The sequence below is a fragment of the Scylla paramamosain genome, chromosome 45, assembly GCF_035594125.1.
Source record: "Scylla paramamosain isolate STU-SP2022 chromosome 45, ASM3559412v1, whole genome shotgun sequence".
NCBI classification, from domain to species: Eukaryota; Metazoa; Arthropoda; class Malacostraca; order Decapoda; family Portunidae; genus Scylla; species Scylla paramamosain.
This window is the reverse complement of record NC_087195.1, coordinates 1,290,001-1,317,500: the sequence shown is the minus strand read 5'-3', so window position 1 is coordinate 1,317,500 and position 27,500 is coordinate 1,290,001. Positions and strand designations below refer to the sequence as shown.

At 38.9% G+C, this 27,500-nt stretch overlaps 3 protein-coding genes across 3 annotated transcripts in view; all 3 read left to right on the top strand.

Annotated features, from left to right (window-relative positions):
* Window positions 1–13,603, top strand: part of LOC135094292 (cholecystokinin receptor type A-like) — a 28,511-nt gene extending 14,908 nt beyond the window's left edge. Inside the window, exons 3-10 of the mRNA XM_063994286.1 lie at window positions 1,576–1,743; window positions 2,339–2,432; window positions 4,015–4,228; window positions 8,498–8,621; window positions 9,099–9,258; window positions 9,323–9,705; window positions 11,533–11,637; window positions 12,980–13,603. Coding sequence (XP_063850356.1) covers window positions 1,588–1,743; window positions 2,339–2,432; window positions 4,015–4,228; window positions 8,498–8,621; window positions 9,099–9,258; window positions 9,323–9,705; window positions 11,533–11,637; window positions 12,980–13,279 — 1,536 coding nt within the window. The 5' untranslated portion in view covers window positions 1,576–1,587 and the 3' untranslated portion in view covers window positions 13,280–13,603. The remainder of the gene's footprint in view (window positions 1–1,575; window positions 1,744–2,338; window positions 2,433–4,014; window positions 4,229–8,497; window positions 8,622–9,098; window positions 9,259–9,322; window positions 9,706–11,532; window positions 11,638–12,979) is intronic.
* Window positions 13,604–14,944: 1,341 nt separating this feature from the next.
* Window positions 14,945–26,122, top strand: LOC135094398 (aminoacylase-1-like). The gene is made up of 9 exons (XM_063994452.1): window positions 14,945–15,378; window positions 17,311–17,480; window positions 18,344–18,518; window positions 19,199–19,345; window positions 21,509–21,696; window positions 21,796–21,948; window positions 22,375–22,454; window positions 22,928–22,988; window positions 23,681–26,122. The coding sequence occupies exons 1-9, from the start codon at window positions 15,300–15,302 to the stop codon at window positions 23,828–23,830; spliced, it is 1,203 nt and encodes a 400-aa protein (XP_063850522.1). The 5' UTR covers window positions 14,945–15,299; the 3' UTR covers window positions 23,831–26,122.
* A 133-nt stretch (window positions 26,123–26,255) lies between these two features.
* The window catches only part of LOC135094399 (collagen alpha-1(XV) chain-like), a 52,577-nt gene continuing 51,332 nt past the window's right edge, over window positions 26,256–27,500 (top strand). Inside the window, exon 1 of the mRNA XM_063994453.1 lies at window positions 26,256–27,129. Coding sequence (XP_063850523.1) covers window positions 27,116–27,129 — 14 coding nt within the window. The 5' untranslated portion in view covers window positions 26,256–27,115. The remainder of the gene's footprint in view (window positions 27,130–27,500) is intronic.

Genomic DNA, 27,500 nt, shown 5'->3' with positions numbered 1-27,500 from the left:
TTTGTCATTTATTGCTTCCACTGCGTCACTGTGTAATGTTTAGCGCTAAATCACATGTACGTTTTATCACTATAAATTTCCAAAACTTGTATAAATCATGACTAAGTAATTGACAGTTTCACCAGCGGACATCCACATCCACACGTCCACACAGCCCGCAGTGGTGATCCGCTCCACAGGGGGCCACGCTTGAATTTCACACCGCGGCCTCACAGCGCCTCACAGTGCACGGCCACACAGCGCCTCACAGTGCACATGTGCACACAACGTTTTCGACTCAGAGCAAGCTGCACTGTCTGTCACCTGTGCCAGTGTCCGCACTAACTCGTGTCACATCCTCTGTCTATCTAAGGAACTCTCAAGAAAACAAATAAAAAAAAAATGTAAAAAAGATTTACAAAAGACCTTTAAATATATAAATAAAACAATTTTTTAAACTATATCAAATAAATGAACTTTGTGAAATGATAAATTTAACGAAAACATTATAGATTTATTATAGGTTATGATTACCCCTCTGCGCTCCGCTGATTGGTCCATCCATCAGGGCCGCGGCTCCTCATTGGCCCAGACAGAAGACGGTCGGGAGAAGTATAAGTTCCGGGGAGTTTGATGAGACTTGCTTTACTCAAGTGTGTTTCATTTATACTTTTTGTTTTATTTCATTTACTTTTTTTATTTTGAATTTTAAGGTAACTTTTTGTAAGGTGTTACTTTTTGTACTTTGGTATATTTTGATAAAGTTTTTGATAACTTTTTTGTTTTGTTTTGTTTTTATTTTCAATTTATCGTTATTTTTTTATTTGTTTTATTTTTTTATATTTTTTTATTGTTTTATTTTTGTTTTTATCCTGTTCTGTTGTATTTCGTTATTTTTTTTGTTTTCTGTCATGGCGTTCATGATAATGATAATAATAATAATAATAATAATAATAATAATAATAATAATAATAATAATAATAATAATGATAACAACAACAACAACAACAACAACAACAACAACAGCACACACACACACACACACACACACACACACACACACACACACACACACACACACACACACACACAGACCATTACTTGAATAAATCACCAGAATTATTATCACCAATTATTTTTATTGAAGTGCATAACAACTCTCTCTCTCTCTCTCTCTCTCTCTCTCTCTCTCTCTCTCTCTCTCTCTCTCTCTCTCTCTCTCTCAGCAAACGCACACTAGTATTAATTGTTAAGTTGGAATGAAGCAAAGAATTGAAGCAATGATCATTAGTGGTTCGAAGCGGAGATAATGAAGCACTTTTATTTCCGAGAGAGAGAGAGAGAGAGAGAGAGAGAGAGAGAGAGAGAGAGTAGTACAAACATTCTCCCCCTCCTCCTCCTCCCCCTCCTCCTCCTCCTCCTCCTCCTCCTCCTCCTCCTCCTCCTCCTCCTCCTTCTCCTCCTCCTCCTCTGTGTACAATAAAAAAACAAAAGCAAAAAATAAATAAATAAATAGATAAATAAAAACAAAATAATTAAATGAAAAATAACTAATAATTTCTCTCTCTCTCTCTCTCTCTCTCTTTCTCATTCCAGTTTTCTCAAGTCATGGAAGAACCACCTGGATTTATGGAGCTGGACGAGGACTTCTTGAATATCTCCTCCTCCTCCTCCTCCTCCTCCTCCTCCTCCTCCTCCTCCTCCTCCAATGACAGTCTTTCCATCACCATTGCAGATCCTTATGACCTTCGCTATCCATGGAGGGTAAGTGGAGGAGGAGGAGGAGGAGGAGTAGGAGGAGGAGGAGGAGGGGGAGGAGGGAAAAGTTAATGGAGGAAAGAAGGAGGAAAGGAAGGAGGAAATGGTTAATGGAGGAGAGAATGAGGGAGTGATGGAAGCAAGAAGGAGGAGGAGGAGGAGGAGGAGGGAACTGGAGGAAAGAAAGAGGGAGGGATGTAGGGAGAGAAGGGAGGGGAAAAAAATAGGGTGGGTTTTCCTTTCATTTTTTTTTATTTTCATATTTTCCTCTCATATTTCTTGTCTTCTTTATTTCCCTAATTTTTTCCTTTATCAGGGGGAGAGGAAGAGGGGGAGGGGGTGTGGAGGGAAAACAGATAGAGGTAGGGAAGTGGATGGGGGGAGGGAGGGGAAAAAAGAGGGAAATGGAGAGAAAGAGAGAAGAAAGAAGGAAGAGAAAGGAGGATGAAAGAGAGAGAAAGAGAATTTTTCATTACCTTTTAAAAATTTTCCTCATGAATTCTCTCTCTCTCTCTCTCTCTCTCTCTCTCTCTCTCTCTCTCTCTCTCTCTCTCTCTCTGCTCACTACCATCTCTAATCAATTTTTTCCCTTTTTTTTCAGGAAATTCCGTATTTTTATGTCCATATTACGACTTATTTGGTGACTCTCGTGTTTGGAGTACTTGGCAACGTGGCAGTGATCGTACTTATGGCAGGTGAGAGAGAGAGAGAGAGAGAGAGAGAGAGAGAGAGAGAGAGAGAGAGAGAGAGAGAGAGAGAGAGAGAGAGAGAGTTATAATTATGAATCTTAGTTACCAAAGTTTCCCAATCTCACAAACGTCAAAACCTTGTATATTTGTTTGTTTTTCTGTTTGTCTCTGTCTGTCTGTCTGTCTGTCTGTCTGTTTGTTTGTTACTTTCCTTCATATTCCTTTGTGTTTGTCTCGCTTTTATTTGTTTTTGTCTTTCTCATTCTCTTTTATGCCCTGCTTTCTTTAAACTTTCCAATTTGCTGTTATTTTCCTTCATTTTCCTTCTTTTCCGTCGTTTTTTTCCTTTCCTTCATTTGTTTTTATCTCTCTCCTTCCATTTCTCTTTCTCACTTTTTCTCACTTCCTTTAAACTTCCAAATCTTGTCATTTTCCCTGATTTTCCTTAACTTTTCTTTCTTTTTCCTCTTCTTCACTTGTTTGTTCTTCCTTCTATTCTTTTTTTTTCTTTTTTCTTTTTTAAAACTCGAATATATTGTCATTTTCCTTCATTTTTTTCTCTCCTTCATTTGTTTGTCCCTCTCTCTCTTAACTTGCGTCTATCTCTTTCTTACTTTCTTTATCTTTTCCATCCTTCCTTCTTCTCTTAAACTTTTCATCCAAAACACCCAATTACACCCAAAACACGCCCACCCAAAACACACCCAAACCACCTACACACCAAGTAACACTCATACACACATACACACCACCCTAAACACACCAAAACACCGTAAAACACCAGGAAAAACACTACAAGTAACCCCACCAATGCCTCCCACACACACACACTTAACCTAAACTAACTCAACCTAACCTAACCTAAACTAACTTAACCTAACCTAACCTAAGCTAACTTAACCTAACCTAACCTAACCTAACCTAACTTAACCTAACCTAACCTAACTTAACCTAACCTAACCTAACCTAACCTAACCTAATCTAACCTAACCTAACCTAACCAAACTTAACCTAACCTAACCTACCCTAACATAACATAACCTAACCTAACCTAACCTAACCAAACCTAACTTAACCTAACCTAACCTAACCTAACCTAACCAAACTTAACCTAACCTAACCTAACCTAACTTAACCTAACCTAACTTAACCTAACCTAACCTAACCTAACCTAACCTACCTTAACCTAACCTTAACCTAACCTAACCTAACCTACCCTAACCTAACCTAACCTAACCAAACCAAACCTAACCTAACCAAACCTAACCTAACCTAACCTAACCAAACCTAACTTAACCTAACCTAACCTAACCTAACCTACCCTAACCTAACCTAACCTAACCTAACCTAACCTAGTCTACCTTAACCTAACCTAACCTAACTTAACCTACCCTAACCTAACCTAACCTACCTTAACCTAACCTAACCTAACCTAACCAAACCTAACCTAACCAAACCTAACCTAACCTAACCAAACTTAACCTAACCTAACCAAACCTAACCCACCTTAACCTAACCAAACCAAACCAAACCTAACCTAACCTAACCTAACCTAACTTAACCTAACACCATCTCATTCCCTCTCCAGGCGACCGCAAATCAAGAAACACTACCAATTTATTCTTGGTATCACTTAGCATGGCGGACCTGCTCATGCTCCTCCTCTGCGTGCCCCTCAAGACTGTTTACTTCTTCGTGGTGCTGTGGGACTCCGGGGGCGCGGCGTGCAAGGTGGCAAACTACATAATGATGCTTTCCTTCACCGCCAGTGTCTTGAATCTAACGGCCGTGAGTCTTGAAAGGTAAGGCTTGGGTTGGGTTAGGTTAGGTTAGGTGTGAGAGAGAGAGAGAGAGAGAGAGAGAGAGAGAGAGAGAGAGAGAGAGAGAGAGAGAGAGAGAGAGAGAGAGAGAGAGAGTAATGAATGAGAGGTTAGAGAGAGACTTCTTAATCGCTTTTATGTATATTTACTGAGAGAGAGAGAGAGAGAGAGAGAGAGAGAGAGAGAGAGAGAGAGAGAGAGACACACACACACACACACACACCCACATGCATACATCCACACCACACACACACCTAACCTACCTTAACCTAACCTAACCTTAACCTTAACCACACACACACACACACACACACACACACACACACACACTAATAAAATGAAAACGTGAAGAAAGACACTACCCACATCTCACCTGGCCATCGTCCGGGGCTTTTCCAGGAGTGCTATTAGAGAAAACGGAACCTTTTCATGCCAGACTAAAAAGATATATAAATTCTCCTCTATGAAAAGAAAACCCGCCTCCTCTTGGCCCAGACCTGTTCTCTTGAAAATTTAAGAGGACGAGGAAAAGGAGGAGGAGGAGGAGGAGGAAGGGAGGAAGAGAGGAAAGACATATCAGGTGGGAGAGAGAGAGAAAGAGAAGAAAATTGTAGTGCTAAATTTGACGAGATGAAATAGTTTGTCTAATGTTTGACGAAATTTAATGGTTTATCTAATGTTATGATTGTATTTGTTTATTTACTTTATTTATTTTTTATTAAGTTAAGGAAAGGACATATCCAATTACCAGATGAATTTTTTTTTATTGATTTTTTTTCTTTCTTAACAAAGGTATAAAAAAAAATATTTGTAATAAAAAAAAATACTATTAGACTACATATAATTAAATCATGAATTGTAAAAGAAAAATATTGATGTATAAAGTCCATTTCAGGATCAGGTCCGACTGGGTACACACACACACACACACACACACACACACACACTTTGTATCATTAATGAAATATATAATTCGGTTAACTCTCTCTCTCTCTCTCTCTCTCTCTCTCTCTCTCTCTCTCTCTCTCTCTCCTTAATGTAAAGGAAACAAGCTTATAACCCTTATATGAGAGAGAGAGAGAGAGAGAGAGAGAGAGAGAGAGAGAGAGAGAGCGCAATTACAATGAAAGCCAGAAGAATAGCTACAGAACACCACATATCTCTATTTGAATCGTTTAAACTCTGTATCTTTCCCATAAACCTTCGTGCGTGACCCACTGAAGCAGTACCATCCGTCTGAGCGAAGGTTTGTGGGAGGCGTGTCACTGTGGACTCCGTTTTCTGTTTACCGTTTTCTTCGTGAACCCTCTGCTCTTTCACCACGACTGTTTTCCAAGGCCACAGAGATGACTTTGCCGGGTTCTCAGGAGTATTTATCCTATTAATAGTGTGGAAACCTTGTTAATCTGTCACTGGAACCATAAAAACACCCTTAAAAGTCCGTGTAACTTATTAAATAGACACCTTTTTTTTTTAACTCCTTGCGCTCTCACCACACTGTTTTCCAAGGCAGCAGAGATGATTCGCCGGGTTCTCAAGAGCGTTTCTCCTGTTAGAAATGTAGAAATCTTGTTAATCTGTCACTAGAACCGTGTCACCTCAACTGGAGCCTTTTGAACCGTAAAACACCCTTAAAAACTCGTTTCACTTTAATTACAATCTTTTGAAACTTAAAAACACCCTTAAAAACTCGAGTCACTTCAATTAGAACTCTTTGAACCTTGAAAAACATTCTTAAACACTATCGTGTGACCACTTGCAACCCTCTGAACCTTAGAAACACTTCAAAATCTCGTTTCATTTCAATTAGAACCTTTTGAATCGTAAAAACGCCCTTAAAAACCCGTTTCACTTCAATTAGAACTTCTTGAACCTTAAAAACACCCTTAAAAACCCGTGTCATTTGAATTAGAACTTCTTGAACCATAAAAACACCCTTAAAAACCCATATCACTTCAATTAGAAACCTTTGAACCCTAAAACACTTGAAAAACCCGTATCATTTTCAAACAAACCTTCGGAATCGTAAACAAAACAAAAAAAAAGAAAGAGAAAAGAAAGAAAATGAAATACCTTTTAAAAACCTGCGTGTCACTTCAATTAGAGCCAAAGGAAGGTAGTGTAGATAGACTCTGGTGTACAGGAGTCAATATTTTGGTCGCTTTAGGAGACTTTGCGATGCCTGGCCGATGACAAGGTTGTTTACATCTGCATATTGTTGAAACTTTCGCAATATGGAAGGTCTCTCTCTCTCTCTCTCTCTCTCTCTCTCTCTCTCTCTCTCTCTCTCTCTCTCTCTCTCTCTCTCTCTCTCTCTCTCTCTCTCTCCGTTTTCTTCCTTTCAGTGGTACATTATAGAAAACTTGTTATATTCTTCTATCCCTTCGAGAGCCATCAGAGGTTTGGTAATTAAGACTGAAGATTACAACTTATTTGGTTTAACAAGAATACATTATTAAGGTAAAAAGGTAAAATTTATTATGTCTCGTCTTAGCAGTTAAGTTACATTTTTTTTTTTTTCTTATTTACAACAATTATAGCAAATCGAGTGTGGGAAAATCTCTCGTCACCTCGCGGGCCTCTTAAGACCACCACGAGGGCAACTTTTCACCCGCGGGGCATCAAGTTGACACCCCTGAATCTATGTTGTGAATTTCAGTGCGTTTGTTTGTTTGTTTGTTTGTTTTTACTATTTATTTGATTCATGTCTTCACAGTAATCATGTCCAATTTTTTTCAAACATAATTCTTTGCTCGCTTATTTATTTTTTGACTTTTTATCTTACAGTTATAGTAAACTTGGTGTAATTTCTATTCTGTGAGTCTAAGGAGAATTTTTTTAAGCTAGAAATGATTACATATATTTGATTTTAATTTCTTTTTCCTTATTATTTCTTTTTCGTAGCCATATTTCAAAAATTTCAGCACATTACTCCTTTCTTTTTTTTTGCTTCATTATTTTAGTATTGCTATAGTATACACTCATCCTTCGCATACCAGGTCACGCCTCCTCCCCGCTCCCCACCTTGCTTCAAACATAACGAGTCAAACAGCAAGAAAAGGGGAAAGACATTTTTTCCTCGTCGTTTCCATATAATTCAAGTCATTATTTCTCTCTTGCCTTTCATTCTATTCTTTTCAAATCTGGACACAAAGTACCCTAGTTATTCTCCTTTAAAGCCACAGTACGCATCCTTCCCTCCGTGCTTCAGTTTGTGAGTTATGAGCAAAAATGTTGGGAAATTTGAATAGGGTCTTTTTCTTTCAACTAGATCATTCTTCAGCTCATCCCTCGCTTGTTTTCAGGTACATTCTTTTCGGTCAACGACACAAACTAGCCCAATCATTTTTCTTTCAAGTCATGCAACGTTTCTCTCTGTGTGTGCGCTGCTTTGTTAGTTACGAGGACAATGCTCAGAGTATGCGAAGGAATAATTTTTCTCGGTCACTAGCTTCCCTTATTTTTCAACTCATCGTTACTCGCTTGCTTTCCTGTATATTCTTTCAAAAGTCGTACATAAACTACCTTGATTCTTTACCTTTCCCGCCACGGTACGCTTTTATCTCTATGTGTTTTAGTATTGTGAGTTATGAGGTCAAATGTCATTGCATGTGAAACGATAATGGTCGGTAACAGATTTTGTGATTTTTCAACTCGTCATTACTCAGTTATTTCTTTGTAGGTTCTTTTCAAATGACTACATAAACTACGCCAATTCTTTGCATTTTACGCTATGTTACGCTTTTCTCTCTCCGTGCCTTAGTTCGCGAGTTATGAGGTCAAAGGTTAAAGCATGTGAAAGAAAAAAATTCCTTCGTAACTAAATTTCTTTATTCAATTCATAATTACTAAGTTGTTTCTCCGTATATTCTACTCAAATTTGTACATAAACTACGCCAACCCTTTGTCTTTTAAGCAACGTTACGCTTTTCTTTCTCCGCGCTTTAGTTCGCGAGTTATGAGGTCGAAGGTCAAGGCATGTCAAGTGGCGGGCGAATGAACGCGATACGTGAAGGTATACAAGCAATAGAGTGTCCTGGCTGTTCACCCCTCTTGCTTTTGTCCGCGTCTGGCTACTGCGATACAAGGGAACACAAAGGAACACAAAGGAATGACAAGAAAGTAATGGGGGGATTTTTTTTTCTTTCACCTAACCTAACCTAACTTAACCCAACCTGACCCAGTGCAAGCAAACCTAACCTAGCCTAAGCTGACCTGATCCGACCTGACCTGTGACCTCCTCCTACGCAGGTTCATTGTCATCGTGTTCCCCATGAGGTCAAGGTCACTGTGCACTATGAGCAACTGCAGGAGGTCAGTCATGGTAGTGTGGGTGACCTCCCTCCTCCTGGCCAGCCCTGTCATCTTTGTCATGGTAGGTCAAATAGTAGTAGTAGTAGTAGTAGTAGTAGTAGTGGTAGGAGTAGTAGTAGTAGTAGTAGTAGTAGTAGTAGTAGTAGTAGTCGTCAGTGTACCTGTTTTCCACTACCACCACCACCACCACCACTACTACTACTACTACTACTACTACTACTACTACTACTACTACTACTACTACTACTACTACTACTACTACTACTATTTATGATGATAATAACAATAATGATGACAATAATCCCTTGATGACATTTGGTTATGTTTTATTTCTTCTCTCTCTCTCTCTCTCTCTCTCTCTCTCTCTCTCTCTCTCTCTCTCTCTCTCTCTCTCTCTCTCTCTCTCTCTCATACAACCCAACTTCTCCCAATCCAATCAAACTCAACCTAACCTCATTAACCATCAACCGCACCCAAACAACCCAACACAACCCAATTCAATCCAGTCTCACTAATTACCCTTTCCTCCCCCAAACAGCGCATGAGTACTGTCGTTTACATGGACCCCGCCAAGACCAGTAAGGGTGACCGCGTATTACTGCCAGAAGATGGACTCCCTTGCCTTCGTAACATACCAGCTTTCAGTTCTCTTCGTGGTGCCTGCCCTGCTGATGATCGCCTTCTATGCAGCAGTCATTAGGGAGCTCTGGCGGTCCACGAAAACGATAATTGTGCTCACCAATTCAACAGCACGTGGGTGAGTCTTGCTGGTGCTAGTGGGGGGTGAAAATGTTGTTATCTCTCTAACACTCTCACCATATCCTTTCTCTTATCAACACACACACACACACACACCCTTCCCTCACACTAACCACTCCTCCTCCTCCTCCTCCTTCTCCTTCTCCTCCAGCAGGACAGAAACTTATTACCTCCAAACTAGGGGACGTGAATTGACAGCAGGAAGGTTAACAGCAGGAAGGTTAACAGCAGGAAGGAGCAACATGGCCCGTGATTCTGCTTATAACAGTTCCGCCTCCCTTTACGTGCCCCAGCCCTTCCTCAGGTCCCGCACCCCGTCGCCAGGAGGAAGGTGCCTGCAGAGGAAGAGGGAGAAGGGAGAGGATGTGAGGAGGGCAAGGAAGCAGGTGAGATGGAGAGAGGGATTGGTGTGTGTGTGTGTGTGTGTGTGTGTGTGTGTGTGTGTGTGTGTGTGTGTGTGTGTGTGTGTTCTATTTCTTAAACATCAGTCTCTGCCTCTCTCTCTCTCTCTCTCTCTCTCTCTCTCTCTCTCTCTCTCTCTCTCTCTCTCTCTCTCTCTCCTCTCTCTCTCTCTCTCTCTCTCTCCATGTTTTCTATTAATATTTACACACACACACACACACAGACACGTTGTTTTGCTATATTTTAGTGTCCAGTGGTCGTGTCTTCCCATGCCAGACAATCACTCTTCCTTATAATTCACGCTTCATGTTGCATAATATTAACCCTTTTGTACCTCCCGAGGGCGCCACTCTTAGGTGTCACGGTGCGCTGTCATAGGGGAGCCTTCACTAGGAGAGTCCCAGCACACTCTACACATGTGCAAGAAGCCCCCGTCACGTGATTGGCTGTCTCCTTTTCATTAACTAACTTATCTAACCTAACCTTAACTACCTAATTACTGGATATGGTCTTTTATTTATTGTAACGCATTATTTGGATAGGTTAGGTTAGGTAAATTTTATTAGGTTAGTTAGGTTTGGTTAGGTTAGGTTAGGTTAGGTTAGGTTACGTTAGGTTAGGTTACATTAGGTTAGGTTAGGTTAGGTTAGGTTACATTAGGTTAGGTTAGGTTAGGTTAGGTTAGGTTAGGTTACATTAGGTTAGGTTAGGTTAGGTTAGGTTAGGTTACATTAGGTTAGATTAGGTTACGTTACGTTAAGTTGGGGTAGGTTAGGTTAGGTAAGGTTACGTTAAGTTGGGTTAGGTTAGGTTAGGTTTGATTAGGTTAGGTTAGATTTGATTAGGTTAGTTTGGTTAGGTTATGTTTGGTTACGTTAAATTAGCTGATGAGAAGATGGCGGCCAATCACGAGGCGAGACTTCTCCCTCCAATCACAATGTGAGACTATTCGCACACGCACTAAATGTCTGGGGACTTTCCTATGTGCAGGCCCTCCCGCTGTCTTGAATGCTGTCAACAGGCCCTGCTGGAAGTTATTGGGGTTTTCAAGGGTGTTTTCGTAATTTACAGTGATAGTTTAGCTGTTGTAGCGGAAGTTATTGGTGTTTTCATAATTGCAGTGATAGTTTAGCTGTTTTAATGGAAGTTATTGGGGTTTTCAAGGGTGTTTTCATAATTGCAGTGATAGTTTAGCTGTTTTTAATGGAAGTTATTGGGGTTTTCAAGGGTGTTTTCATAATTACAGTGATAGTTTAGCTGTTTTAATGGAAGTTATTGGGGTTTTCAAGGGTGTTTTCATAATTGCAGTGATAGTTTAGCTGTTTTAATGGAAGTTATTGGGGTTTTCAAGGGTGTTTTCATAATTACAGTGATAGTTTAGCTGTTTTAATGGAAGTTATTGGGGTTTTCAAGGGTGTTTTCATAATTACAGTGATAGTTTAGCTGTTTTAATGGAAGTTATTGGGGTTTTCAAGGGTGTTTTCATAATTGCAGTGATAGTTTAGCTGTTTTAGTGGAAGTTATTGGGGTTTTCAAAGGTGTTTTCACGATTGTAGTGGTAGCTTAGTTGTTTAACAGGCTGTACTGAAAGTTAGTGGGATTTTCAACAGCGTTTTCATCATTACAGTGGTAGTTTAACATCCTCCCGTGAACCATTAATTAGCCTGAATGTGCTAAGGTGTTAACAAGGTCTTAACAAGGTATTAACTAGGTATTAAGGTACTAACAAGGTGCTAACAGGTACTAAGAAGGTGCTAACAAGGTGCTGATCAAATGCTAACAAGGTGGTGGTGTGTGTGTGGTGCCTGCAGGTTATCAAGATGCTGATTGTGGTGGTGGTGCTGTTTCTCTTGTGTTGGGGCCCGAGCATCATAATGGGGGTGTGCATTAACCTGGGGCTCATACAGTTCAATGAGGTAAGGTTCCAGAGAGAGAGAGAGAGAGAGAGAGAGAGAGTTCTTACGTGTCTTTTTTTTATCTATTTATTTCATTATTTCTCTTGTTGCCAAATCAAGATTGTTTTTTTTTGTTTTTTTTTACTCTAGATGTTGGTGTGTGTGTGTGTGTGTGTGTGTGTGTGTGTGTGTGTGTGTGTGTGTGTGTGTGTGTGTGTGTGTGTGTGTGTGTGTGTGTGTGTGCGTGTTGTTGTCAAGGCCTGTGAAGGTCAGAAAGAGAGAGAGAGAGATTCTTTTCTATAAATTCTCTCTTTCTCTCTCTCTCTCTCTCTCTCTCTCTCTCTCTCTCTCTCTCTCTCTCTCTCTCTCTCTCTCTCTCTCTCTCTCTCTCTCTCTCTCAAAGTACGTACTTGACTTTTATTTTTATTTTTGTCTTCCTTTGTATATTTTTTTTATTCGTTTCGTCATTTTCTTATCTTTCTCAATATTTCGATCTTTCTTTATAAAACTGAATTATTTTCTGCTTGTTTACTCCCTCACACACTTGACCCTCGCTCACTCTCACTCACGCACCCTCTCCCTCCCTCTCTTCACATATACTCTACAATTTCACTACCATCCACTCCCTCAAGCACTTTTTTTTTTTTTTATATATATAGGAGGGACACTGGTCAGGGGCAACAAAAATCCAATAAAAAAAAAAGCCCAATGAGATGTCAGTCCCAGAAAAGAGTCCAAAGCGGTAGTCAAAAATTGAAGGATAAGTGTCTTGAAACCTCCCTCTTGACAAGATAGGGGTGAGAGAGAGAAGAAAGTTTTGTGCAATGAGACCGCTGGAGGAGGGGAGGCCTGCAGTTGGCATGAAAATAGCGGTAGAAGACAGCTAGAGATGCAACATTGCGGCGGTGAGAGAGAGGCTGAAGGCAGTCAGTTAGAGGAGAGGAGTTGATGAGACGAAAAGCTTTTGATTCCACCCTGTCTAGAAGAGCAGTATGAGTGGAACCTCCCCCCTCCTCCCCAGACATGTGAAGCATACTCCATCCATGGACGGCCCTTGTACAGAGTTAGCAGCTGGGGGAGTGAGAAAAACTGGCGGAGACGTCTCAGAACGCCTAACTTCATAGAAGCTGTTTTAGCTAGAGATGAGATGTGAAGTTTCCAGTTCAGATTATAAGTAAAGGACAGACCGAGGATGTTCAGTGTAGAAGAGGAGAACAGTTGAGAGTCATTGAAGAAGAGGGGATAGTTGTCTGGAAGGTTGTGTCGAGTTGATAGATGGAGGAATTGAGTTTTTGAGGCAATGAACAATACCAAGTTTGCTCTGCCCCTCTCACTCTCCCTCACCACCGGCTCTCTCTCACAGGTCTTCTACAACTTCAACATCATCTTCGTGCTCCTTCCCTTCATTCACTGCTGCATCAACCCCGTCATCTACTGCTCCATGTCAAAAAACTTCAGGAGGGCAGTGAAGCAGTACCTCCCCTGCAGGCGTACCAATACCTCTACTGCCAGTTCCTGCTGTGTGTCTCTCCCCTGCTGTTCCAAGGACGCCCCTCCATCTGGCCCACTAAGAAGGGTCGTGGATAGAAGCATGTTTTCCTCTTATTACTCTCCTGAGGTTACTACAAGACATACTGATGTTGAGAATGTGTCGAATATGTGAGTGTGTGTGTTTGTGTGTGTGTGTGTGTGTGTGTGTAATCTTTGGTGTTTGTTTTTCTTTCGTTTGTTTGTTTGTTTGTTTGTTTGTCTTAGTGGGTCTTTTCGTCTTATTTTCATTTCTAAGGGAGTTTGATTTTCTTTGAATGTTTTTCCAGTTTTTTTTTTCTTTTTCTTTATTTCTTTACTTATTTCAGAGGAATTTTTTTTTTTTCATTTTTGTGGGCTTCGTTTTCTTTCTTTTTTTAATGGATTTTCTCTCTCTCTCTCTCTCTCTCTCTCTCTCTCTCTCTCTCTCTCTCTCTCTCTCTCTCTCTCTCTCTCTCTCTCTCTGTGTACATAGATAAGTAATCACCTATACATTCCCGTTTTCTATACTCGTCACATCCACCCCTAACTAAACTATTCTGACGTTTAGCTTATAGAATACAATTTGTTAAGTAAATCTTGTATGTATTATAAGAATTTATCAAGTGTTTGGCATCGATGTGAAAATTTAATGTATAATTGAAATGTGAGGTGTTTTTGTGTTTAGAAATAAGTAAAAGAAGGAGAGAAGAGGAGGAGGACGAGGTGTGTAAACGAGAATTTGAGGTTTTAGAAAAGGAAAAGGAAAGAGAAAACGAGAAAAAAAAGAAAAACATGAATTGGGAAAGGTTAACGGAAGGAAATTGAAGAAAAGAAAGGAAAAGGAATATTTTGGTGATAAAGAGGGTTAAAGAGATAATTGAAATTTGGAAATATAAAGAAAGAAAAGGGAGGAAAAGGAATAGAAAAATTGATGAGAACATGAAGAAGAGGAGGAAATGAAAGGATGAAAAGTGAAGGAAGAAGAAATAACAAAAAAATAACATTAAAAAGATGAAAAATGAGAAATAATGAAGAAGCGTATGATAGTGATAAATATTTAGTGAAAAGAAAAATAGAAAACGAGGATAAAAACACAAGAAATAGTGAAGGAACATATATTAGTGAGAAAGACTTGAAAAAAAAGAAGAGAAGAAATAACAAATACTGTGTGAAATAATTTAAGCCTGTCATCCCTAAGTAAAAAAATAAGTCGATGTTTTGTGTGTTTAGGAGTGTCAACAATTTGTGTATGTGTATTTGTGTTGTGTGTGGTGTGATTTTTTTTTTATTGTATTTTTATTTCCAGGCTACATTTCTAAAATTACATGTTTTGAGTTTTTTTTATGCATACAGTAGTCGTAAATAATAATAATAATAATAATAATAATAATAATAATAATAATAATAATAATAATAATATTCTGGCTTAAGGTGTCTATTATTATTATTATTATTATTATTATTATTATTATTATTATTATTATTATTATTATTATCATTATTATTATTATTACTGCTATTACATATTGTAACAAGTATGTAATCTTCACGTGCTTCATTTAATATGGAATAATAATAATAATAATAATAATAATAATAATAATAATAATAATAATAATAATAATAAAAGTATGTCATAATATTTTGGCTTATGATAATGTTTGACGAGAGAGAGAGAGAGAGAGAGAGAGAGAGAGAGAGAGAGAGAGAGAGACTTCTGAAACATTTCCACATGCAAACGAAACGAACTGAAATTATATTGATTTGTAAAACCTGACAACAATTCTGCGCACGTGTGTGTGTGTGCGTGTGTGCGTGTGTGTGTTCTAGTCTTACTTCAGTATCGGTTGATCCTTCCTACTGATAAGTTCTACCGCTGCTGCTTTCTACTTTTCTTCATTATTGTGTTTCTATTTTGCTTCTTTTCTTCTTTATTACTGCTTTACTTGATCTTCCTTCTTTAATTTGTTTACTGTAACTTCCCGTCTCCCTCTTCCTCCTACCCCCCCCCCTCAAATTTTATCTTTCCTTTATATAATTTTCTTCTCTATTCTTCATTTTCATCAGTTAATTTCCTGTACTTCCGGTCTTCTTTTCCTCGTCATCCTCTTCCTCTTCCTTTGTGTTCCTTAGTGCTTCTCTCGGCACCCTCCTCTTCCTCCTCCTCCTCCACCATGGCCCAGGAAGAACAAGCGGTTACCAACTTTCGGGAATACATCCGAATTAATACTATGCATCCGGATCCGAATTATGGTAAGTCTGTGTGTGTGTGTGTGTGTATGTGTGTGTGTGTGTGTGTGTGAGAGAGAGAGAGAGAGAGAGAGAGAGAGATCTATGTATCTATCTGTGTCGTTCTCTCTCTCTCTCTCTCTCTCTCTCTCTCTCTCTCTCTCTCCGTGTTTCTTATTACTTTCCTACTTTTCTCTCTCCACCTCTCCTTTTTCCCTTTCTTCTTATTTCTCCTTCCTCTCTCTCTCCGTGTTTCTTATTCCTTTCCTACTTTTCTCTCCTCACCTCTCCTTCCCTTTCTTCTTATTTCTCCTTCTTCCTCCATTTTAATTTCACAACTTTAAGATAACTTTATTTTCTTACTTTATTTTCGTATCTTCCTCACGTATACTAATTGGTCGTCACTTAATTTCTTAGCCCTTTCTTTCCCCTAACCACACACCAGCTGTTGAATTGCTGCTGTTTTTAACATATGTGTAGTTAATTGTAATTCTTCTTCTTTTTTTTTTTGTTTATTTTTTGTTTGATTTTCTTGTTTTTGTTTTGATTGTGTGGTTCATCTTTATTTTGGTTCTTTTTTATTTTTTTCCTCCATGTCTTTGTTTTATTTGTTTTTCTTTTATTTTCTTGTGGTTTATTATGGCTTCATGTATATTTTCCTATCTTTTTTTTTTTCTTTTCTTAGGTTAAGTTTATTTCAATCACGTTTTCATACAAATTAAGTTGTTAGGTTTATTTTGGTGTTGTCTATATATCTTCATAACCTAAGTAGTTTATCCCAATGCATTCAGATATTTTCACCCTAACCTAACATAACTCAGCCTAACCTAATCGAACCTAACCTAACCTAACCCAACCTAACCTAACCTAACCTAACCTAACCTAACCTAACTCAGCCTAACCTAATCGAACCTAACCTAACCTAACCTAACCTAACCTAACCTAACATAACTCAGCCTAACCTAACCTAACCTAACCTAACCTGACGTATTTGATGGCACGCAAGACACACTCCGATTTTAGCTTGGCATATTCAGAAAAAAAGCCTGTTTATTTTTATGTATTTAAGCGTGTGATGTTTAAAGCGAGCTAGCAGTACAGCCGACGGAAGAGCGACCAATCACAATAATTAAAATATCTCACATGATTGCAGTTATAGAAGAAGCAATGGGTCGGTCACGGAGGCGAGACATCTTGGCCCAGCCTCCGAGATGTCAGCGGCACACTTGGCACGTCACTAATCAAGGATGGATTTTCATTTTCAGCATTTTCTTACTTTATATTATGGTTTGAAAAGATGATGCAGCTCCCTTTGCCTGGGATACAGTTGGGTAAATCTTTGGGTGTGCGGGTGAGGGAAAATCCTAAATAAAATCTGCAGGATGCCTCTCGTTTATGCAAGGTGATTTATTTAGGCCATTTATGAAAAAAAGGTGTGTTTTATATGCATCAAATATGGGAATTAATTTTTTTCTATATCCCTTACACCTGTTTGTCTACTTAACCTCACCGAACCTAACCTAACTGAACCAAAACCTAACCAAACCTAACCAAATTGAACCTAACTTAACCCAATCCAACTCAACTCAACTCAACCAAACCTAACCTAACTTCTATTAATCTTTCTGCAATATTACATTAAAAATATTCACCATTCTCAATACAAACTTCTTATAATAGCCTTCCCTAACTAACTATACTTTAAATTCAACAGTGGAAGAGAGAGAGAGAGAGAGAGAGAGAACCAGCAGGCCACATCTCTCCCCACTTACCCTAACCTAGCCTCTAATTATCACCCCTAACACTTTCCAACTAACATTCCTAACACATCTTTTCCTCATTTCAATAACCATCCCTTTTCTTCCCCCTTAACTCACCATAACTCACCACCATTTCAAACATCCCTCTAACCTAACCTAATATTACACCATTAACTCTATCTTCCCCTCCCGTAAGGTCCCTGTACGGAGTTTCTCAAGAGGCAGGGGAAGGAGTTGGGTGCAAAGGTCCAAGTGATAGAGTTTGCCCCTGCCAGCCCTACGGTTATTCTCACTCTGCCTGGCTCCGATCCTTCCCTCCCCTCCATCCTTCTCAATTCTCATACAGATGTTGTCCCTGTGTTCCCGGTAAGTTGTAGTAGTAGTAGTAGTAGTAGTAGTAGTAGTCATAGGATAGGATGTTTTTGTCAGTTGTTGTGGTTGTGGTGTTTGTATTATTTGCAGTAGATGTATCCTTTAATTTTTGGTGACTGCCTTTGACTGTTAGGGGACCAGTACCTCAGTGGGCCTTTTATATATGTATTATTATTGTTTTTTATTATACTTTTGTTGACCTCAGCTGATGCCCTTCCTATATAAAAAAAAAATAATAATAATAATAATAATGAATTAGTATCTAGCAGTAGCAGCAGTAGAAGAATAAAAACAAAACTATTAGTAACAGTAATATGAATAAACACACACACACACACACACACATTCTGAATCACCTCTTTGCTGCATCTCCACTATTTAATTGAAGTTGCACGAATGAGTTTTTAATGGTGTTTTATTGCTCTAGTGGCAGATTAACAAGATTTCTACATTATTAACAGGAGAAACACACTTGAGAACCTGGCCAGTCATCTCTGTAGCCTTGGAAAATGGCCATGGTGAGAGAGCAAAGCGTTTCAGAATGCAGGCTTTTCTAATAAGTCATACAGGTTTTTAAAGGTGTTTTTATTGTTGTAGTGGTGGATTAACAAGGTTACATTATTAGCAGGAGAAACACTTGAGAACTTGGCTAATCACCTCTGTGGCCTTGGGGAATAGTGTAGTATAAAGCAGAGAATACACACACATACACACACACACTATGTATAACATCACCGCCCCCACAGTTAGCTAGTCAGTTTATCAATAACTACATAAAAAAGAAAAGCATGATGATTTATCCTGTCTCACGAAAAAAAAAAAATAAATAACTTGTTACCAAACCTACCCACCTACAGGAGCACTGGAAATATGACCCCTTCAGTGCCCACAAGGACGAGAACGGGGACATCTATGGCAGGGGGACGCAGGACATGAAGTGTGTGGGCATGCAGTATATTGAAGCCCTGAAGAAGTTGCAGAAGGAAGGACGAGGGAAGTTTCTGCGTACCATTCACCTTTCCTTCGTCCCAGGTGAGTGTGTTACCTGCTTTTGGTCAGTTTGTTTTGCTAGTTACCTGTGTGTGTTGGTTCGTTTAGTTTGTTTGTTTGTTTGTTTGTTTGTTTGTTTGTTTATTTGAGGTTTTTGTTTAATTGTTTCCTGGTTTGTGTTTTTTTTTGTGTGTGTTCATCTGGCTTTGTTTGTTTGTTTGTTTGTTGGTGTTGATTTGGTTTAATTTGTTAGTTTGTTTGTGTCTTTGTTTGTTTGTGTTTACCTGGTTCTGTTTGTTGTGTTTTAGTATCGTCTCTGTTTTCTTACCTGTGTTTACCTCGTGTAGTTAATTTGTTTGTTCGTGTTTGCGTGTTTGAAGTAATTAGTTTGACCAGTTCCTTTTTTTTTTATCATCATTGTTTTCTTACCAGTATTTATTTGATTTAGTTAGGTTAATTAGTGAGCTGTCTGCACCTTGTTTAATTAGTTCGTTACCTGTGTTTATGTTTATTTGGTTTATTTATTTACTTATTTTATTTATTTATCTTTTTTTTTTTAGTTTGTTATTTGTGTTCATCAGATTTAATTAATAAGTTTCATCTTTTATTCTTGTATCAATCTTAACTCACCCCCCCCCCCCAAGACCCCTCACTACTCATCCTCATCTCTCTCCACATCCATGACCCACCTCTTCTCCACTCACCCACCACTCCACACACAGATGAGGAGGTTAGCGGCTTCAAAGGAATGATGCTGTTTGTCAAATCTGAAGCTTTTCGTAAACTCAACGTGGGTTTTGCATTGGACGAGGGATACGCCAATGAAGGAGAGGAGTTCTTCGTGTTCTACGGTGAACGTTCCCCATGGAGTAAGTTTGTTATGGTTTGTTCTTCCTTTGTTATTGGAGTTTGACGTGTTTTTCATTGGAATTATTTATTTTATTAATTTTTTTTTTTTACTTGGGACTGCTATGTGTAGGTCTGATGGCTTCTTGTAGCTTCCTTTGTGTTCTTGTGTTCTTGATTTATTTGGTTAGTGTGTTTTTTGTTCATTCTATACACTGGTCTCTTCTCTATTTATTCATCGCTCTATTCTCTCTCCTGCCAGTTTTTATTTTATCTCTCTATCTCTATTTTGTGCTTTATCTTCTTTAATTCTTTAGTCAGCATGTTTTTCCCGTACAAAGTTTATTTATCTTTCTATCTCTTTATTTTGAGCGTTACTTCTTTTATTTCTCAGTGAGTGAATGATAATTTTGTAACGTCATTGTCTGGCCCTTCAATCCGTCCCTCTTAGAACATTGATTTTACTCTACAATCTGTATTTCTCCTTCCATCTCTCTTATTTTATGCATTACGTCCTTGGTTTGTGGCTCAGTTGGTGGTAAACGTGCAGCTTCCTTAGTGGTCCTTAGTTTGAGTCAGTCTGTCCTCCTTTTGGTCTAGATGCTCGATTCACAATGCAAGATTTAGCTACCTTCTTCTCTTCCCTGTATCTCTGTTATTCTGTGCACTATTTCCTTGGTTTCTTGGTTAGTGAGTAGAAGAATAGATTTTAAGAGTGATTTAGCAAAGTTGAAATTGACAAGGAGTAAGGGTGAGAAAATGCAAGTTGAAATGACTAAGTAAATATTTTAAGACAAAGTGGAATATTGTCAAGGAATACTGGTGAAAAAAAATGCAAGTTAAAATGACAGATGGAGTTGAAAGTATGACAGGAAGTAGATTACAAATATTTTAAGACCAGTAAAAAATGACAGTTAAAAATTTGACAGTACAAAGACGACAAATATTCTAAGACAAAGTAAGAAATTTGCCGAGGAATAATGATGGAAAAAAATAAATAAAAAAAACAGACTAGAAAATACAGATATTATACACTGTTCAGTCTTTCCATCAACTTATCTGATACTGTGAATAAAAATGCATTAGTTTCTTGTGGTAGGATGCTGTGTGCTGGGCTGAGTGCTGAGTCCGATGCAGCACAAGTGGATGATAGCTGAGAGATAAGACAAAGAGAGAGAGAAGGGCAGGTGGCTGTTATCACTGGTGGGTCTGAGACAACTGAGCATCATGGGAACAAATGTGTGTGTATGTGTGTGTGTGTATGTGTGTTTATCTAGTTATATTTATCTTGTGTGGTCTTGTTCGCATATCTATGCACATTTAGTTCATTTATTTTGAAGCAACCAGTGTGTGTGTGTGTGTGTGTGTGTGTGTGTGTGTGTGTGTGTGTGTGTGTGTGTGTTTTTTAACTATTTTTTTAGCTCCCTAATGACTCAGCACTAACAACCTGATTACTGAGTCCATTCCATTCATCCACCACTCTATTTGAGAACCAATTCCTTCCTGTCTCTTTCATAAACCAAACTTTTCAAGCCTCATCCCAACATTTCTTGCATCCTGATTACTGACCTTGAGGAACTTTTGCAGCTGGTGATGAAATAATAAGTTTATATTGATTCAAGTGTGTCAAAGAAATTATACAGTACACATATGAAGGTTCCAGCTACTGTTACTGTCACACACACACACACACACACACACACACACACACACACACACACACACACACACACACACACACACACACACACACACACACACACACACACACACAGAGCTGCTATTGTCTTGTACTGATAGCTTAAGATAAAACATTCCTTATCATCCTCCTATTACACTTTATTTACAATCCTCAGTGGCCTTTTTTATCCTTTTTTTTTTTTAAGCCAGTTCCATCCTTAATAAAAAATAGTTAATAACTTCTTATATCCTGTGTGTGTGTGTATGTGTGTGTGTGTTTTAAGTCTATTCTTTTGTTTAAAACTATGTTAACTATTTTCCAAGGTCATAGGAATGATTAGCTGGGTTCACAAGACTGTTTCTGCTTTTAACAATGTAGAAGTCTTGTTAATCTCTCACTACAACCATAAAAACACTATTAAACACCTGTCTCACTTGTTAAAAGGCCCAAAAATGCTTTGCTCCTCTTCTCATAATCTTGACCTGACCTGACCTGACCTCCACAGACCTGTACGTGAAGTGCCCGGGCCAGCCAGGTCACGGATCACAGTTCCTGAAGGACAATGCCGGGGAGAAGATGAGGAAGGTGGTCAACTCTTTCCTTGACTTCCGTGACCAGGAGGAGCAGAGGCTGGCCGCTGATCCATCCCTCAACTTGGGGGACGTGATCACCGTCAACCTCACCAAAGTACAGGTAAGACAACAGCCTCCCCCCCCACCTCTCTCTCAAACCAAACTAAACCAAACCGAACTGAACTGAACTGAACCTAACACAGCACATTATTACCCCCAGGGTGGAGTGCAATTCAACGTGATCCCCGCAGAAATCACACTGGGGTTCAACATTCGCGTTCCTCCCACCACGGACTTCGATGAGCTGGAGGGGCGGATGAAGGGGTGGTGCAGGGAGGCTGGGGCTGACGTCACGATGGAATTTGACACGCAGGTATGTGTTTGTACGCGTGTGTGTGTCTGCTGTATTATCTTGCATTATAATGAGTCATAGGTACAGAAATTGCTTGATGGATAGATTGGATTAGATATGATAGATAGATTGATTGATAGATAGATTGGATAGATATGAGATCCCACTGTGTTTATATTTAGACTGAGAAGAGAGAATAGTGGGAAGACCTAACCTGACCTAACCTAACCTAACCTAATGAGACCTAAGCTAACCCAAGAGGCTCTAACCTAAGACCTAGGGCTGGTGTGTGGAGGACATGACAAGGAGGCCAGGGGGAAGACTAAAGAAGACCTTTTTATTAATGTTTTGTTATGGTTTAGTGCATTATGATGACCTGTAAATATAGATTGATTGAGAGTATACTAAAAACACTCTCTCTCTCTCTTTCTCTCTCTCTTTCTCTAGACGAAGATTCCTCAGACGACATGTGTAGAAGATGGGAAGAGTGCGTGGTGGGATGCCTTCGCTGGAGCTTGCAAGAAAGAGTAAGTACACACACACACACACACACACACACACACACACACACACACACACACACACACACACACACACACCTTTGTCACTTATATTAGACACATAGATGGACAACATAATTAAGTGCATTTTTTCAATCTTTTTTCGGTGCCTTGCCTTGCTTCTTGTGTATGTAAAGGGAAGAAAAATGAGATAAATAGATTGATTTAAGTTAAGTAATAGGACAATGAAAATAGGTTGGTAAAAGTAAGTAGTAGTAGTAGTAGTAGTAGTAGTAGTAGTAGTAGTAGTAGTAGTAGTAGTAGTAGTAGTAGTAAGAGGAGGAGGAGGAGGAGGATAATAGGAAAAATATTGACTGGTGAAAAGAAATTAAAAAAAATAATAATATAAGTAATAGTAGTAGTAATAGGAGAAGGAGGAGGAAGAGGAACTAAACTGAATAACTCTCTCTCTCTCTCACTCTCTCTCTCTCTCTCTCTAGGAACATCAAGCTCATGAAGAGGATTTTCCCAGCCGCTACAGACTCACGGTATCTCAGATCGGTAAGTCCCACCTGCTCATGTTCACCTGTTCTCCTGTTCACCTGTTGACTCGTTAGCACCTTGTAGTTACTTATACTTACCTGGGGCCATTTGTTTGGTGCTTTTATTTGTAATTTTGTATTTTTTGTGTGTTTTAGTGTTGTCTTGATTTATTTATTTATTTATTTATTCATTTATTTATTTATTTATTTATTTATTTATTTTTTTTTTTTTTATTTAGTAGTGTGGTAATTTTCTCTCTCTCTCTCTCTCTCTCTCTCTCTCTCTCTCTCTCTCTCTCTCTCTCTCTCTCTCTCTCTCTCTCTCTCTCTCTCTCTCTCTCTCTCTCTCTCTCTCTCTCAGATTGCATTTTTCATGTTTTATCTCCTTTTTCCCTCCTCTTCCTCTTTTTCTTTTTCTTTTCTCTTTTCTTTTAACTAGTTATTTCGTTTTATCTCGTTTTATCTCACTTTTTTGCCTTTTTTTCTTCTCCTTTTTAACTTTTTACCTTGTCTTATCTCCTTTTTCTAAATTTTTTCCTTATTCTATCCTTCTATTTTATCAATATTAACTTCACCTCACTTTTCCTGGTATATATATATGAAAACAATAAATTACATTAGTCTTTAGTGCATTAGAAATTAATAATATTCTCTCTCTCTCTCTCTCTCTCTCTCTCTCTCTCTCTCTCTCTCTCTCTCTCTCTCTCTCAGGTTGGAATCCCGGCACTTGGTTTCTCTCCAATGAACCACACACCACTTCTTCTTCACGACCACAATGAATTTCTAAATGAAAATATTTTTATGAGAGGTATTCAGATATACACGTCAATTATCCCTGCCGTGGCTAATTTGCCTGCCTAGAGGTGTGTGTGTGTGTGTGTGTGTTTGTTTGTTTGGAAGGATGTTGAGATGGAGCGGCAGGCAGGCAGGAGTGGTGGTGTGAATGTTGGTCTGTATGTCTGTCAGTTCGGAGTTGTAGGAGTGAATAACAGATAGACAGACAGACAGACAGACAGACAGACAGACAGACAGGCAGGCAGGCAAAAGAGAGGTAAGCAGTTAACTCCTTCTACTGTTCTTTGTTTTGTTTTATTGTTTTTTTCTCGTTTTTTATTTTGTTTTCTTGATTTTTTATTGTTTTTTGTATTTTTTTGGTGAATTACTGTTTTCCTTTGTCTTTTGGGGATGAATTGCTGTTTTCCCTTTTTTTTTTTTTTTGTGTGTGTGTGTGTGTGTGTGTTCCTCGCTGTTGTTTTTTGGTGAATTGTTTTCCTGCTTTTTTTTTGTAAATCGCTGTTTTCCTTTTTTTTTCCTTTTTTTTTGTTTCCCTGCTGTTGTTTTTGGTGATTTTCCCCTCCAACTTGTTTATCTCGCAGCTTTCCAATATGAGATTATATTATAGTTACACAGTATTTACATATCAACTCTTCGCTTTGGTTGTTTAAGGATATGAATGCGTCTTATTGTTAATTGGGAAATATTTCTTGTAGTGTACGTAAACAGTAACCAAAAAAGATTAAAGTTTGGCCCGCCCACAAACTTTAACCTACTTCATGTTTCTCACGTTTTTTCTGTCAAACCTCTCCTTTTTCACTCATCTAACGCCTAAAGAAAGCAAAAAAAAAAAAGAAAAGTTACTGGGAGGACTGTATGAAAGACCAGTGTTTGTCTTTATATACTGGAGTCAATTTGGTAAACGCGAGATGGTTAGGTTACTAGGACAGTATGAACGACCAATGTTTTTGTCTTCCTGGAGTCAAACACTATTGTAAACACGAGGTAGTTGTGTTATTGGAAGGACAGAATATGAAGTACCAGTGTTTCTATGTCTTACTGAAGTCACTGTAACTGCCACTGTAACTGAATCACAGTCGACAAATTTTAAAGAGCTCAAAACTCGTGACTCCCAGGAAGATTTGACTTATTAACAGAGAAGAGAATGTAAAAGAAGAATTTTTTCATTAGTCTTTATTTCATGGAGTCACACACCCACGCTATAACCGGATTGTATTCAGGATATTTTAAGACCTCAAAAGCCATGACTCTTAGCTAGATTTGACTTACTGACAGTGGAGAAAATATAAAAAGATGCGCGTTTTCATTAATCTCTATTTAATGGACTATATTCGATTAATTTTAAGGACCCAAAACCACGATACTTTACAAGACTTGACTTATTAACTCTTTCACTGCTATGTTCGTCTTTGGTAATATTGAGCACATTATAAAAGATATTTGCATGGATAGATAAAAGAGGCAATAAAAAAGATTAATTTGGTGCTGTCTAGGCTGCAGGATTAATTAATGTGTTTTAGCACGAAAAATAAGTATCTGAAGAGCTACAAGGGATTATGGGAAAAGAATGTGTAGCAGTGAAAAGGTTTACGTAAGACTGCAAATTATCAGCGTTTGCATCAGACTATTTACTAGAGTCGCACTAAACTATACACGATATATAGCCGTTGCACAAATCCTAAGGGCACTAAAACCACGACTCCGCTGCATTTGCCTTAATAACATAGGATAGCACATAAAAGATCAGTGCATCAGACCTCTATTTCGTGGAGTCGCACTGTATATCTGAACTACACAACATTTATATACGCTGCACAAATGTTAAGGCCACTAAACCCACGACTTTCAGCTGTGTTTGACTTACTGACATGAGACGGCGCATAAAAGATCGTTGTTTACTTCAGATCTGTTCTATTTCGTGGAGTCGCACTGTATATCTGAACTACACAACATTTATATACGCTGCACAAATGTTAAGGCCACTAAACCCACGACTCAGCAAGATTTGACTTGGTAACACAGCACAGCGTTTAACGAGAGAGTGTTTGCATCAGCTCTCTTTACTTACTGGAATCACGCACTTTGCACGGACGGTACTTGACTGCTACACGAAGGTCACAGAACCCACGACTCTGCCACCAATGACCTTCACCTCGTAACCACTGTAGACGTTCGTGTGTGCATTAATGGCTGTTAAATATTAAGGGAACTGGCCTACAGACTTCTACATAAACAGTTTATTTCTGGACAAAACATGATGAATATTTTTGTATGTTAGAAAATGTACGAAGGCTGTTAGGTAACCGTACTGTAACCAATTGATGTGTGTGTTTAATAAAGGTCATCAGTAATATGAAAGGCTTTGAACTGTGATTTCCCTTGCTGCCTCACCATTAGGACAACGTGGGTCGCTGACTGAAAGATGCTGGAGAAGACAGGAAGACGTGAGAGAAGATTTTTGGATACAGTGAAAGAAGATAAGCTTGTAATGGGCAAGAATGAGGTGGTATGGGAATGACAAGACTAGAAATAAGGCGTATGTGGCGAGAAGAGGATGATGGAGATGATGCACAAGGAAGGCGAAAGAGAAAAGGACCAGAGAGAAGGATTATGAAGGAAGACAAGCTTGTAATGGCTAAAACTGATGGTCCATAAACACGACTTAGAAACAGAATCTTATGAAAAAACAACAAGGAAATGAGAAACAGAACCAGGAAACAGGTGACTAAAGAAATACATACAGAGAGAGAGAGAGAGAGAGAGAGAGGGGGGAGGAAAACCGAATTCTAAAACACTGCGCTGCATCTTCACTACTTTTTAAAAGGCTCTACGTGGTTAAAGTGACACCGGTTTTTGAGGATGTTTTTTACTGTTGTAGTGACAGATCAACGAGATTTCTACATTATTAACAAGAGAAACAGTCTTGAGAACCTGGCTACTCATCTCTGTGGCCTCAAAAACCATCTGTTGTGAGAGAGCAAAGAGTTTCTAAATACGGGCCATTTTATAAAGTTACACTAGGCTTGATTTTACAATTCTAGCGACAGTTTAACTACACTTTAACATTATTTACACGACAAACACTCTTAAAAACCCGGCTAATTATCTCTGGCCTTGGAAAATAGTAGTGGTGAGAGAGCAAAATGTTTCTGCATACGAACCAGAGAGAGAGCCGAGGCGAGGACGCAGGTGAAGGAAGGACCACGGGCACGGGAGTATATTGGTGGCTCTCTCTAACTCAGTCCTCAGTATGACTCAAGCAGCGGTTGGGGACGGTTACCTCGCCCTCGCCCTCCTCCTCCACCTGCCTCTCGCCTCGCGCCCCAGGCCCTCACAGCCCTCACGATAGCAATGGCCTCGCTTCGGTAAGTTAATACTGTCTTGTCTCCCTCGTTGTCTCACCCGTGCCGCAGTGCTCAGTGGAGACAAGTGTGCGCTGATTAAGTTTTCAAGGGTTATATCGTGTTTTGGTCGAGTAACAGGCGTGGTGCTCACTGAAACCTCGCAAGATACAGTGTTTGTTTAATGTTTTCTGTATTTTTTCTCTGTAAGGTTAAAATGAAAGGAGATACGTTGATTAAAAGAAAAATAATCAGGTAATTGACTTTTTTTTCCCGCTTTCCTTGCGCGAGTTACAAACGTGATGCGTACTGGACCTTGCAAGATAGTGTTTGTTTGTTATTTACTGTTTTATTTATTTATTTATTTATTTATTTATTGTGTGATGGTTAAAATA

What these genes read in the sequence shown, in the direction of transcription:
- LOC135094398 (XM_063994452.1), top strand. Translation starts at nt 15,300, where the DNA reads ATGGCCCAGGAAGAACAAGCGGTTACCAACTTTCGGGAATACATCCGA. An exon ending in ATGTTGTCCCTGTGTTCCCG is followed by an intron (nt 17,481 to 18,343) that starts GTAAGTTGTAGT and finishes ACCCACCTACAG; the next exon opens with GAGCACTGGAAATATGACCC. An exon ending in GCTGGAGCTTGCAAGAAAGA is followed by an intron (nt 22,455 to 22,927) that starts GTAAGTACACAC and finishes CTCTCTCTCTAG; the next exon opens with GAACATCAAGCTCATGAAGA.